At 44.2% G+C, this 12438-nt stretch overlaps 1 protein-coding gene across 1 annotated transcript; it reads right to left on the bottom strand.

The window, feature by feature from the left end:
• Nucleotides 1–135: 135 nt before the first annotated feature.
• On the bottom strand, nt 136–4936 carry PLD4 (phospholipase D family, member 4; the record flags this gene model as incomplete). Its single annotated transcript, XM_009703914.1, has 5 exons — nt 4877–4936; nt 3015–3223; nt 2145–2328; nt 622–742; nt 136–263 (listed from the first exon to the last, which is right to left on the bottom strand). Coding segments are annotated over exons 1-5 (702 nt in total), but the record flags the coding sequence as incomplete, so codon positions are not given.
• Between the last annotated feature and the right edge of the window lie 7502 nt (nt 4937–12438).

Genomic DNA, 12438 nt, shown 5'->3' with positions numbered 1-12438 from the left:
TTAAGAGCTGGCCCAGCCTTAAACAGTCATATTCTCCTGCTCAGTCAGTATTTTACATCATTATGATTTTTCTCTGTTATGTGCTAGAACATGAATTTTCCCCCACATTTTTGAACATGCGGCAGCAGAGCTTACCTGAGACAAAGATCTCCAGTCCATATTTGCACTACCAATATATATGTGTTTCATGTCTACAATCCAGAATTTGCTATGCAACACTCCTCCTGCCAAATGTCCAAAATCAATCTTTTTTACATGAGCCCCTGAAAAAAGATGGGGAGGAGAAAAAGAGTTTAGATACAGCATGGAGATGGAAATCTATACTGCTCACCTGACAGCCAGAACATGTCTGGATGTCTAATACTTGCAGTCAGTAATAATTACCAAAATTCACAAGCACTCATTCCTGGGAATACAGTGACTTTCAAAAATATACAAAATGTGAACTTTCAGAAAAATCCTTAAGGGCATGACAACACATGCAGAAATCATGAACTAGTGAACACATAGTGCTTGCCCTGTGAGCCCATGTAAGCACCACGCCAGAACAGGCCTTGGAGACCAGAATTGCCTTTTTGCAATTCTGAAGTTCTGAGTGCATCACTGAAGTGCGATAATTACCTTTTTCCTCTAAAAGCTCAAGGTCAGTTGAATTTGTAGCCAAAGTTGGCATACTTGCTGCAACATACACAGAGATGTTCTCTGCGAGTAATCTCTCAAACCTCTTCAGAATATCTTCACCCTGCGTGGTACATTGTTCGTTATTTTTTATATTTTGTTATAGAACATTTAGTAAGATATTACTAACATTAGTGATATTAGTATAACTAACATTACTAACATTAGTAAGTGTTACTAATGGATGCTTCATTTGAAGAACCCCAACACAAGGAAGGCCAGAAATTTCACCTATTTGAGGAGTGTTTCAAGTAGAGAAAAAATGGAACAGAGATTCTGATCCAATGTATGAATCAAAGTTTATTTTCTGTTGTTTAATGCTATTAGATATAAGGTATAAAAGTGTGACCACAAATATCCCAGACTTCGAAGATGAATGCTCCAATGAAGATCAACTGCTTGATGTTGATGCTCAACAGGTATGCTGTGTTATTTCTCCCTGAGGATAAAAGTAACAGAGGCTGTCCTACACTGAGCTCAGCCTTACATCTGTCACTTTTACTTCTTCTCATGTGGAGGAAACGAGTCATCTTACAACACCAGAGCCACCTGGGGAGGAAGATGAGGCAAGCAGTCCCAGACAGCCCATGAGGACAATGAGGAAGATGTGCCAGGAGGCAGGCAGAGGCTCAGCCCACAATAATAAACAGGCCAGCATCTGGTCTATCAGCAAACAGCACAATTCCTGACACGTGAATAAACTCCACACCTGCCTGAAATAGGGTGGCCTTGTCCCTTCTGCTTTTCAGAACAATCCCCTAGACCCTGCTCAGGATTGCCTGGGAGGTTGCCAGCTGCCACAGACCAAAAGAGAGCTAAGGGACAAATAAACATGATGGATGGTTGCAAGGTGAACCTGTGCTATGGTCATTTACTTTTGGTGGTGGAGCCAGGGAGGCCCGGCAGGAAGCCTGGCTGCACAGGGTGCCCAGGAGGACAGTCCTGCAAAGGAGAATGAATGTCCTAAGCTTCTGTTCAATGGCATCATTCAGGGACACTTGCAAAATAGGTGAATGCAGATGATGTGTCTGTACACGGGGGAGAAGGAGCCTCTGAAAGCAGTCAAAAGTCCAGCAGGCTTTGCATTCTGATCCTTTCAGCTAGCCAGTGGGAACTGGCATGTTCACTTGTGTATATGGGATCCTGCAGGCTCTTCAGCCATGCCACTGGCTGCCCCTACCAAAGGCTGACCATCTGCAGGGTAAGTGAGTGTGGTTTTGAGGCTGACCTCTGGTTGCTCTTAAAACACAGCATAGAAATATTCAGAGACATGGAAAGAGCCCAGACAGAGTCTAAATTGACTGGAGGAGGAAAGTTGGTGTGTTGCTTCAGACCACCATGGAAAACCTTTCTGGGTTTGCAGGAACAGTCAAGCAATGTCTCTGGGAGACAGACCACACAGTCAATTGGCCACAGGTACATGAGACATACAACCACAGACGTGCTTGTCATTGATTTTCTCCTACCTGCTTGGAAGATGAATCATTGATGTTGATATCCTTCCCAGTAAGAGACCAATAGTAAGAAGCCACATGAATTTTTTCCTGGGCTATGTCAAGGAGTCTCATCCAGGCTTGGTACAAGGGTTTGGCTGCAGTGCTATTTATCTCAAAAGCTAAGTCATAAGGAACATTTTCCACAAGTTCAAAGCTGCAATGGCAATTGTATATTGTGAAGCAAGCAACTGCGACCCAAGCAGGAAGCCAAGCACCTGTCAGGCCAGACAGTTTGGATATCAACCTCAAAAGCAAACAAGCTGAGCTGGACAAACAAGCTGGGAGTACTCTCTATCCCCAGTTTTTATAGCCAAGCATATATTGTACATTGTCCTCCCAAATCCAGCAGAATGGCTTCTCAGTAGCTGTTCTTAGCTTTTTATTTTACCACCCTATAAAGATGAGGAGAAAAGTAACCCCCTGGGGCTGGATGTGGCTTTGGTACCCTCTCCACCCTCTCACAGGACAAACATCCCTGGACTGACCCCTCCAGCCTCTGAAGGAAGGCGAGCTCAGTGGAGGATGCTTTGCCCACTGGTTGCCCTGCTGCCTCCCACCGCTGCCACAAAGGGAGGATGGCTGGAGGTGGTGGAGTAGCAACAGAGCTGTGCTGACCATAGAAGCACAGGACCAGTAGTGGAGCTGTGATACTGGCCCTACTGCCCCTCATAATGGGCAACTACTAATAACCTCTTGCCTAAACAACATCCTCACTCTTCCTGAATTAGTGGTACTTTATCACTTACTATACAATGGGAAAAGAACAAAAGCTACTCTGATATGGTCAGCATTGTAACTATTTCTCCACCTGATGATTACTTCTCCATGTTCCTGGCTTACCTGCAGGAGTCATTGGATCTATTGGTGTCCTCCTCAATTATCGTGGTTCCTGGGTGATCTCTGTAGAGTCCTTCTTCCTCTTCCAGCTCTTTGTAAATGCCGACAATGGCTTCTTCTCCGTTAGGATCAACTATGCTGCGCACTCTCATGAAGCAAACAGTCATCAGGACAACAAGACCAAGTATCAAAATTGCCTCTAAGACTTGAAACTAGGACAGAATCCAAATAGGAAAAGATTTAAGTGGTTACCAAGTCACTGATACACCAGCTAACGGATGACTACCTGTTGCAGGTGAGTAAATCACAATCTTTAAACAGTAGTTCTGCTTTCAGCTACTGGCAGACAGTATTCTTAAATACATCACTGAAAGTGAGGACCACAAGCTACACAGGGGTTGGTTTAGGTGAGGACCATGATATTAGCTTTTGTTTAATTTTTCCTGTGCCAACATATACAAAATCTGTTTTTTCCCAAACCTTATGATTAGTTTGATGCTGATTAGCTTTAATTTAGTACAAACCAAATTGGCGTTCAACAAAATTTCTACCAAAATCAAAACAAGGGAATCCATAACACAAGATTAGGTGCAGGATCAAGCCCAGCACTACCATAAAGAGGAAGTTCATGAAGTCAGGGGAGAAAAAACAGGTCTGAAAATGTCAGAAGCAGAAGGACATTTTGTGGTTTCTGAACATGTTCTGGTTTTATCTTCTAACTTAAACCTCACTTAAGTGAAACTACACAGATCTCATTTATCCGTGTGGTGTATAAATAGTATTTCCTTGTCGTTCTAGTGTAATGAGTTAGCTTCATTTCTCTTTTTATGTACTGACTTTTTTTTCCTGTATGTAGATGAAAAAAAAAAAAAAGCCTGGCCACCTGGTATATCCAGATATGGACTCCAGCCACTCACATGCTGAAACGTATAGCACCAGGCTCTATATGTTGCCCTGTACCAAGGAGGAAAAGACAGCTACCAGTGTAGATCCACTTCCCCCCAACAATTACCATGTCTGGCTCCTGATGGCAACACTTGGGAGCTGGGACCATCAACCACCCTGTGATAGGCAACGTGCACTTCAGAGTTGAGCTTTAGAACCTCCAGGCAGGAGAACGGAGTCTGGGAGTGTTTGTGAGGCTGAAGCTATAAATGTGAGCTCCTGAAAGGCTACATATGAAAATTGCACAGAAACCAGTTACCTCTGAAAGTACCTATTTCAGTTTCTGTGTGCATGAAGTTTCTTACTTTGCATTTTCTCTGTTTTTCTCAAGATCTACAGTGCTGCCATCTATTTCATGGTAGTGATTTGAATGAGAAAAACATTTTTAAACTGACTATCTACTTAAATTTTTGCCCTCTGGCTTGTTCTCCCTCTCATTGAGGGCAAAAAAATCCCACCAATTTTTAACAGTTCTGCATTTCATCCTGTGAACACGTTGGCAAGACTTAAACATCACACAGGTTTTAGAAGACATTTCTAAGGTAAGAGATCTATTTTGAAGTCACACCTTTGCTCTTGCCATGCTGTACACTGTGATGTCCAGCTGCTCTAGGCATGCTGAATAAATAAATAAATGCTGTGCTAATGGTGGAAGTCAGGCCATTTGTATGAGCAAGGTTTACTGTCCTGAGCTGGGGCTGCAGGATTAAGCTCCACATTACTCCCTCTTGGCAAGGTTTGATCCGGCTGCTAGATAAATCAACAGGGTTTCGTCATTTACTTGTTTACAAATAGAATTGAAACATACATGAATTTCTAAAATGGGCAATAAAGTCATTCTTCTTACTCTGTTATTCCTTTTCAGAAATTTAATGTAATCTCAGCTCTTGTAAGCAAATGTAGTGTATCCCAATAATTACCGTTTTGACGTCTTTTTGATTGTTCACGCTTAATTTCATGTTGGAGGATTCATTGAACATCAGGGATGTTTTTAGTGCTTTTTTCACAATCTGAAAAACAGAAGTATATGCAAGGGGAAGAATAAAGCTTTATGGCAACATTTGTATAAGGCCAGTTACAGACTGAAAATGCAGGTTACTGCCATTGCTTTATATAGTGCTCTGAGATTTTAGTACAGATCTGTGCAACGACCTCACTGTATTATGGGTCTTGAGTGACATTAGCAGATTCCAAAGTGAAAGGGAGAGACAGGTCCCTGGAGTTTTTCCCTGGTGCTCTCTACACACAAAAATCACTGCAGTAATTAATGTGTAAACAACTGCATCGCTGCCTCTTCAAGTTATCCTTCAACACCCACTCTTGTGCTGTTGCAAGCTAACACATTTGCCAACAAGCAATAATTAAGCACAGAAGCTGTGGGTGATAGTGTACAGCATCAATGTCATCCTGTGTGTGACTCTATTAGGCTCCTGCTCTCATTCTGTGCCTAGGAGTTGTCTTCAATGCGAGTGGCTCTTCCAGAAGGGACTCTGCTAAGGGGACAGGGATCAGGCTGAAGTATAAACTCCTCTTCTCCCCCGTTGCAACCATGACCCTAGAAAATAAGTTAACTTCTTTTCCTTCTCAGACAGTATTGCTCCAATCTTGTGTTATCACCAGCAGAGGCAACCAAAAGAGCAAATACCAAAATATGCTGAAACTCAAAGCAGATGGTAGGGCAGGGGTAGTTGGCCGCCTGCCTATTTTGCCTTCTCAAAAGGTCAAACCAAAAACTTTACACATGCCTAATGGGTCATGAATCATTCCTGCCTCGGCAGAGGGGAGTTTACCCCATAGAAGTCAGCTGTCACTTTTCACGCTCACAAGCAAGAAGCACATCCTAGGGTATGGTAGATTTCAAAAAGTGCTACCAGATGATATCACCACCTGTCCAGTCCCCAAATTACCGCTTCCTATCCCTGAGCCACCGGGCGTTTGTAGCCTCGAGGATGAACGTGCTGTAATGGTATCAGATATGCAGCTGCTCTGTGGGTGGCCACACTCAAACAAGTTTTAGGTAGGAAGGATTCTGCCAGGCTTGTCCCATCCATCTTGCCATATGTTCACAGCTATTGACAACTGAATTGGATGGGCTCATGGTCTCTGCCGTCCCACACCAGTAAGGCAGCATGGCCACACACATCCATGCTGCACCCAACTCCTGCCCACTCCACCTTTCTGTACAGGTGCTGTAACCGTGTGGAACAGGCAGGAGTTGGACACAGCATGGACATAGCCCCAAAGGCTTCTTGTGGGACCCAACTCACAAGAACTAGTGGGGCTGAACCAAAGAGGTGGAGGATGTCTTGGGAGACAAAGGAGCTGGGTCTGAAACAGTGACTTGGTTAACCACAGAATCAATTAGGTTGGAAGAGACCTCTGGGATCATCGAGTCCCACTTTTGCCCTAACACCACCATGTCAGCTAGACCATGGCACTGAGTGCCACCTTCAGTCTTTTCTTAAACACCTCCAGGGATGGTGACTCCACCACCTCCCTGGGCAGCCCATTCCAATGCCTAACGATCCCTTCTGTGAAGAAATGCCTCCTCATTTCTAGCCTGAACTTCCCCGGTGAAGTTTCAGACTATGCCCTCTTGTCCTGTCACTGGTTGCCTGGGAGAAGAGGCCAACCCCCACCTGGCTACACCCTCCTTTCAGGTCGTTGTAGAGAGCGATCAGGTCTCCCCTCAGCCTCCTCTTCTCCAGGCTAAACAACCCTGGTTCCCTCAGCTGCTCCCCATCAGACTTGTGCTCCAGACCCTTCACCACCTTCGTTGCCCTTCTCTGGACTCACTCCAGTGCCTGGAGCAGAGAGGGATGTGAATACGGAGAGAGATGTGAAAAGAGATGACCTAAGGTAAAAGAGGAGACAAGAAAGAATGAGAAAGGTGAAGAGGGAAGAAAAGGTATGAACAGTCATGCTTAAAAGCATGCTAGAGCTGCAGAGATGAAATCTAGGTTTCTGTTTCAGGGTTTGCTGCTGTTATTATCAGCTGTAATCACTATAGCAGTTGAAATCACTACTTTCCAAGGCAGTTTTACTCACACTTTTCACTGGCACTTCCTTTTGCTGCCCACAGAGTCAGATGTAAGATTTTACCGTAGAAATAGTTATAAATGCTGGCAGGTAAACACCCATTCTCCCAGCCCCAGAGAAACTGAGCTGCTGCCAGCAGTGAAGGGCAATTGGCCGTTCCCTGGCGAATGTCAGGTCCCTGTGTCCCTGAAATCCCAGTTCATTCTTTAAGCACAGTACAAAAATGCGATGTCTTACCCCAAAGAGCTTACAGCCCAAGCAGAGACGAGGGACATAACACACCACACAGAGAAAGCTGTGTGACAGCAATGCACATCACTCCCCCACCTTGAGAGAAAGCGGTCAAATATCAACCCAGAAAACTTAGTGGGAAGAAAAGGAAGTGAGAGCAAGAGATAAGATGCTAAGGAGTTTGGTAGGAAATCAAGGCAAAGGGATTTTAAAGGAGGAGGAGAGAGGCAGCTGAGAAACAGCAGCAGCAGCCCTTCAGCCTGGGCCAGGAGAGCCTGGATAGGTTGCAGGTCACGCTCCACAACTCACTGCTTTGGTAGCAGCTGTCCCAACCAACTGGGCTACCCAGTAACAAACAGCCTCCCCGGCTGCCCCAGGTGATTCTCATCACAGAACCACAGCCTGAGAGGTCTCATCTTGTTCTTCTAGTCCCCAAAGCTAAAGTGGTCCCCACGACACATTCAGTGACCCAGACAGTGTCTTGGTTAGGAACTGCAGCTGTAGGTGGACTTACAGCCGTGCGATGGCTTCAGAAGGACGGAGTTTATGAGAAACAACTTGTTTCAGTTCTCTTTTTCAGCAACAGTTAAAAAATGGCTTCAAAAAGCAGCATTTCTCTTACAGTATGAAAGTGAACAGATCTCATATGTGCCATAATAAAGTCATCTACAATTTGGTTCAAACAAAGTCCTTCTTGATGTCTTTGACCGGTGATGAGTTAAATTTCCAGCTGCTACACAGAAGTCATGAGAACGGCACTAAAGTATGCAGTTCAATTTTCAAGAAAGAAAACATCATAGACTCAACCAGAATTCTTAAGAATAATATTGTAGCTGGTCAGTAATTAACTATGGCTCCCTAGAAGCTTTCCAGGCTTTACCAGCTGCCAATTTCAATGAGTAAAGTTCATCCAAGAGCAATAAATACAAGCACTACTTAGCATTGCTTCACAGACTGGAACACAAGTAATACCACAATCTGCTGAGTACACACTGGAGACTGTTGTTTATAACATTAAGGCTGCTTTCGCCCTGCCCCCAAAATACCTTTTAGTATTTCTTTTCTCCATCAGCAACAAACTGTTTCAGAGTTTGGATTTCAAACAGAAGGATGAGATTTTTTCAGTATACAAAATCCTCCCCAGAAACTGTTTGAAGCTCCTCAGATGAACAAAGTGCATTCATCTCTCTATGACCACCTCCCAACACTCTCAAGATGATGGCAAATGTACTTACCATCTTGCAAGACCTCCTCCTGGGTGGTTGTCCTATGGTAGTCTGGTCTTACTCCCAACTCCACTTACAAGAGGCAGCGCACATGCTTTTCGACAGCAGATTTGTTTTGGGTTCTTCTGGTTTTTTCCTCCTCCTGCTGCAGGTTACTTCCTCTTAAACACTGAGTTTCACAACACGTACTGACAGTTAGAGTCCCAAGTTATCATCTAGTTGTTGCAACCCAGTTCCTAGACTCCAGGTCCTGATCTTCACCTGTTTGGCAAAACTTTCTGCAGTGCCTGACCTGGTCCAAACTCTGTTGAATGACTAAGATCCCATTGCTCTCGGTGGTTTAAAATCAGAGCCTAGATCAGCACTAGAAGACACTGGTTGAAAGAACTGCTCAGCTTTCATGCAGTTTGCATCCCAGACACGGCAGTATTCTCACTGCTTCATTCTTAACCCACCAGAAGCAAACAAAACACCTCTCTACCCAGTTCCTCTTGAAAGCACCATCCTGCTCAATCATCCTTGGGCAAACATAAGGGAGGAAACGAGCTCCTTTGAAATAATACAGCTTTCTTCTGAAACAAATCGTGTTTGGAATTTTCAGTGACGTTGAGGGAGAAGGTTACATGCAATGTTGAGTTTGAGGCAGCTTCTAAGAAATGATGCCTTCTGTAAAAATCCAAAGGTTGCACCTCAGTCGACACAGCTCAATACAGCAACGCTGTTGTTATTCTCCAGGCAGTCCCTCAATCCTATTGAGCCAAAGGATGCAGTTCCCTAGTTCAGTACCCGAGGAAGGCTGCTGTAGGGCAGAAACAACGGAGAGACAACCGAGGACTAACAAGGATCACAAGGCTTTATCATACCTTGTATCAAGCTGCGGAAGATGGAAAAGCTAAGAGGAGCCAGAGGATAGGTCAGGTATGGCAGAAAGAGACCTTTCTCTGGGAAGCTGGAGGTGTCATGAATCCTCTGCTTCCCCTGGAACCAAAACACAAGCAGTAACCCAAAGAAGGCCAAAAGTGAGAGAAAAGGAAATGGTGGAGCAGATAGGACACCTGTCTGACCAGCCAGCTGTCTCCTGAATTTACTGCTGTGCATAGATCACCTGTTACTGGGGCCATCCCAAATCTCTATTAAAACAGGGCTTAAAAAGAAGGCAAAGGTTACTGCCATCCCTTTAGACTCAGATTACCAGAAAGCCAAAGGCAGGATCCTGCTTGACCGAGACTTCATCTGCAGTCAGGTTAAAGAGGCAAGTCCAGCGAGCCACCATGCAAGCCACGCATCCTCTGGGACATGTCCCTGTACCTCCGCTCACTTCAGAGGCTGAGCATCCAAACTAAATATTTCAGCCAAGCACCTCATGAGTTCAAGTCAGCGTGTGTGCCGTACATGTCAGCAAGCTTAGCAATGAGCCGCCTTGCTCTGTTTATGTGCAGGACTGAAATCCTGGCATGAACTATGCCGACATAAATCACAAAAGCTCCCACCGACTTCAGTGAGTTCAGGATCATACCACACAATTTGTATGAAGTTCAGGACTTATCATTTATTTCTCTAACATCACTAGTTTAGTTCAAACTGGGAGAAGCTGTGTTATATCAGGGGGAAGAGCAGCTTCCAGAAAAAGGACCTGTATTGCTTCTCCTCCTTGGCAGCTCTCTAACCACTTAGAGCACTGATTAATCTCATGTTCCTCCTCCTCTCCAGCTTGCAAAAGCCTGGTTTCCTTCTGCTTATCTGATCTCACATATCAGCCCAACATCAGTTACACATTTCTGATCTTACTAGCAGCATTGTAGCTTTGAGGATTTAAGGATGTAAGTAGGTTTGTGGGGAGAATATGATCTATTTGACCAACTCAACTCAACTGCAATTGGAAGAAGGAAAGAAAAAAGTCTGGCAAATTTCAGGGTAAACTGAAATTGCAAAAAAAAGCAATCTTTTTTTATTCCTCTTCTGCCCTGTCTCTCAGACAAGGCTCCTTCTACCAGTTGCTCTGGTTGATTTGCCACCATCCCACACACAGAGTAAATACATCTCTTGCTGTACAGTTGGATGTCACTCTGTGGTTAACGTACTCCCTCTAAAAAGCATGCTTGGACTGCTGTTTGTTAGAAGGGCGCATTAAAACACACAGTGAAAGATCTTTTAATGCCTACGTAGGAGGTTTGCTAAGAAGAAACTGCCAGTTTAACACGTCCTCATCTCTGAGAGATAATAATAGACAAAAATGTCACTACCATTCCAGAGATTACTACAAAACTACACTTTCCATTTCACGAGGACTAGGCGGTTGGGCTCTGAACACCAACAGTCGGCAGAAGGACGGGAGGCAGGAACAGCCAGGGTCCTTACACTTAAAAAGAAAAATACTCTATTTATAGTTTGTGCCAGAAGACTGTATACTCAAATGAGCTGGGGGGGAAGTAATTTCAGGTCAAGAATTGGGAAGCGATTCAGCTGACAAGCCTAGAGAAAATTTCAAAGTCTAAATAAAATTGTGATTCTTTTGTTTGGAAATATTTTTAAAGATTTACTCAATTTCCACTTGTTAAAAAATTAAATAAATGCACTAAAATATCTAACTATGGACTTGAAATGTTTAAATATTTAAACACTTAGTTGGAATCATTTTCTTTGACCTAAAATTAAATGCTTGTTGGTTGTATTTTGTTTGGAAAACTACAAAAAAAAAGCCCCAGTGATTTGCATAGCTCAAGTGATTAGAGAGTCTTTGCTGTCTCAGTCTTGTCACCCCTCTTGCGTGGCACTTGCCCTCCAGTCGCACGTAGGAAAGATGACCTACAAGCATTAGGAAAAGCTTCTGTATGTGCTGATGCCTTGAATATATCTGGCTTTGTATTACAAAAATTACACTCTTCCTCTTCGATTTGCAAAGTACCCAGCAACCCAGGAACCCAGTGGCTGGATGCAACTGCTATCCTCACATCCTCCTGAGGACAAAGATACCTTTTCTTGCTTACACAGTTAGCTTTGCCTGTGGTGAAGGTGCTTTACGGGCTGCCTTACAATCCATCCTCTTTGAGCCTGCCCAGCTATCAGCGGCTGGGAGGGAGATCCATTCCCTGGGAGAAAAGGATCACCCAAAAGAGTGACCTCCTATCCATGCTTACTGCTGTGCTAAAGCCACAGGTCCTCTTGCTGAAACCAAATTTCACCCGTGCCTCTTGATCTTTCCTTGTCTACGAAGTGTCCCCAGGTGCCAGGTAGATGCCATATTTTGGGTTTAGGTTTTTTTTTTTTCCTCCTTCCTATGGTTTGTGTGAGTTAGATGTTGACAGAGGCAGAAGTGTTACTGTTGAACAAGCCTTTTCTAGCACCAATTCTTTTGGCAAGTACAGTATTTTCAGTGATTTCTGTTCAGAGGAGGGGGGAAAAAAAAGCTTAGGTAGGGCAGAGTCCTAGTCAGTACATTTCCTTATGTTCGTTTTTCTTGGCTTCCCTTGCTCAGCCCATGTTATTTAGAGACCTAAACATCCAATCCATTAAAACAAAACACTTTTTCTAGATAACTGCATCAAGTGTGTGCTCCTGTGCGCAGGTGCTCCAAGTCTCTGCAGGGCTGCGTCCAAATGGTTGTACCCCTCCTAAAGAAAGCAACCCACCCCACAGCCAAACCACCCACTGTTACCCCACATCAACCCCATCTCACCAGAAAAAGCTGAGACCAGCAGGGCTTTGCTCCTGAACAGTCCACAAATGCTCTTGTTGAAAAAGGCATGGTCCTCTCACACCATCGTGTGGGCAGGACCCAACAGACCACAAGTCTATTGGTAGATCTTCACACAACATCAAAAAATGAGAACCTGTCTCTCCGATGACTTAAAGTTTTGCTCCAAGGAAGGATTCTGCCAACTTCGCTCAAGGCAAAATTTTCTGGTGTTACCTTCTGTACACACATAGAAAACCAGGCTCTATTTCCCAAAACAGATGAGGACGTTAAAAAGCCAGGTAGGACTGCA

The sequence above is a fragment of the Cariama cristata genome, unplaced genomic scaffold, assembly GCF_000690535.1.
Source record: "Cariama cristata isolate BGI_N322 unplaced genomic scaffold, ASM69053v1 scaffold13197, whole genome shotgun sequence".
Lineage (NCBI taxonomy): Eukaryota > Metazoa > Chordata > Aves > Cariamiformes > Cariamidae > Cariama > Cariama cristata.
This window is presented reverse-complemented; position numbering and strand designations above follow the sequence as displayed.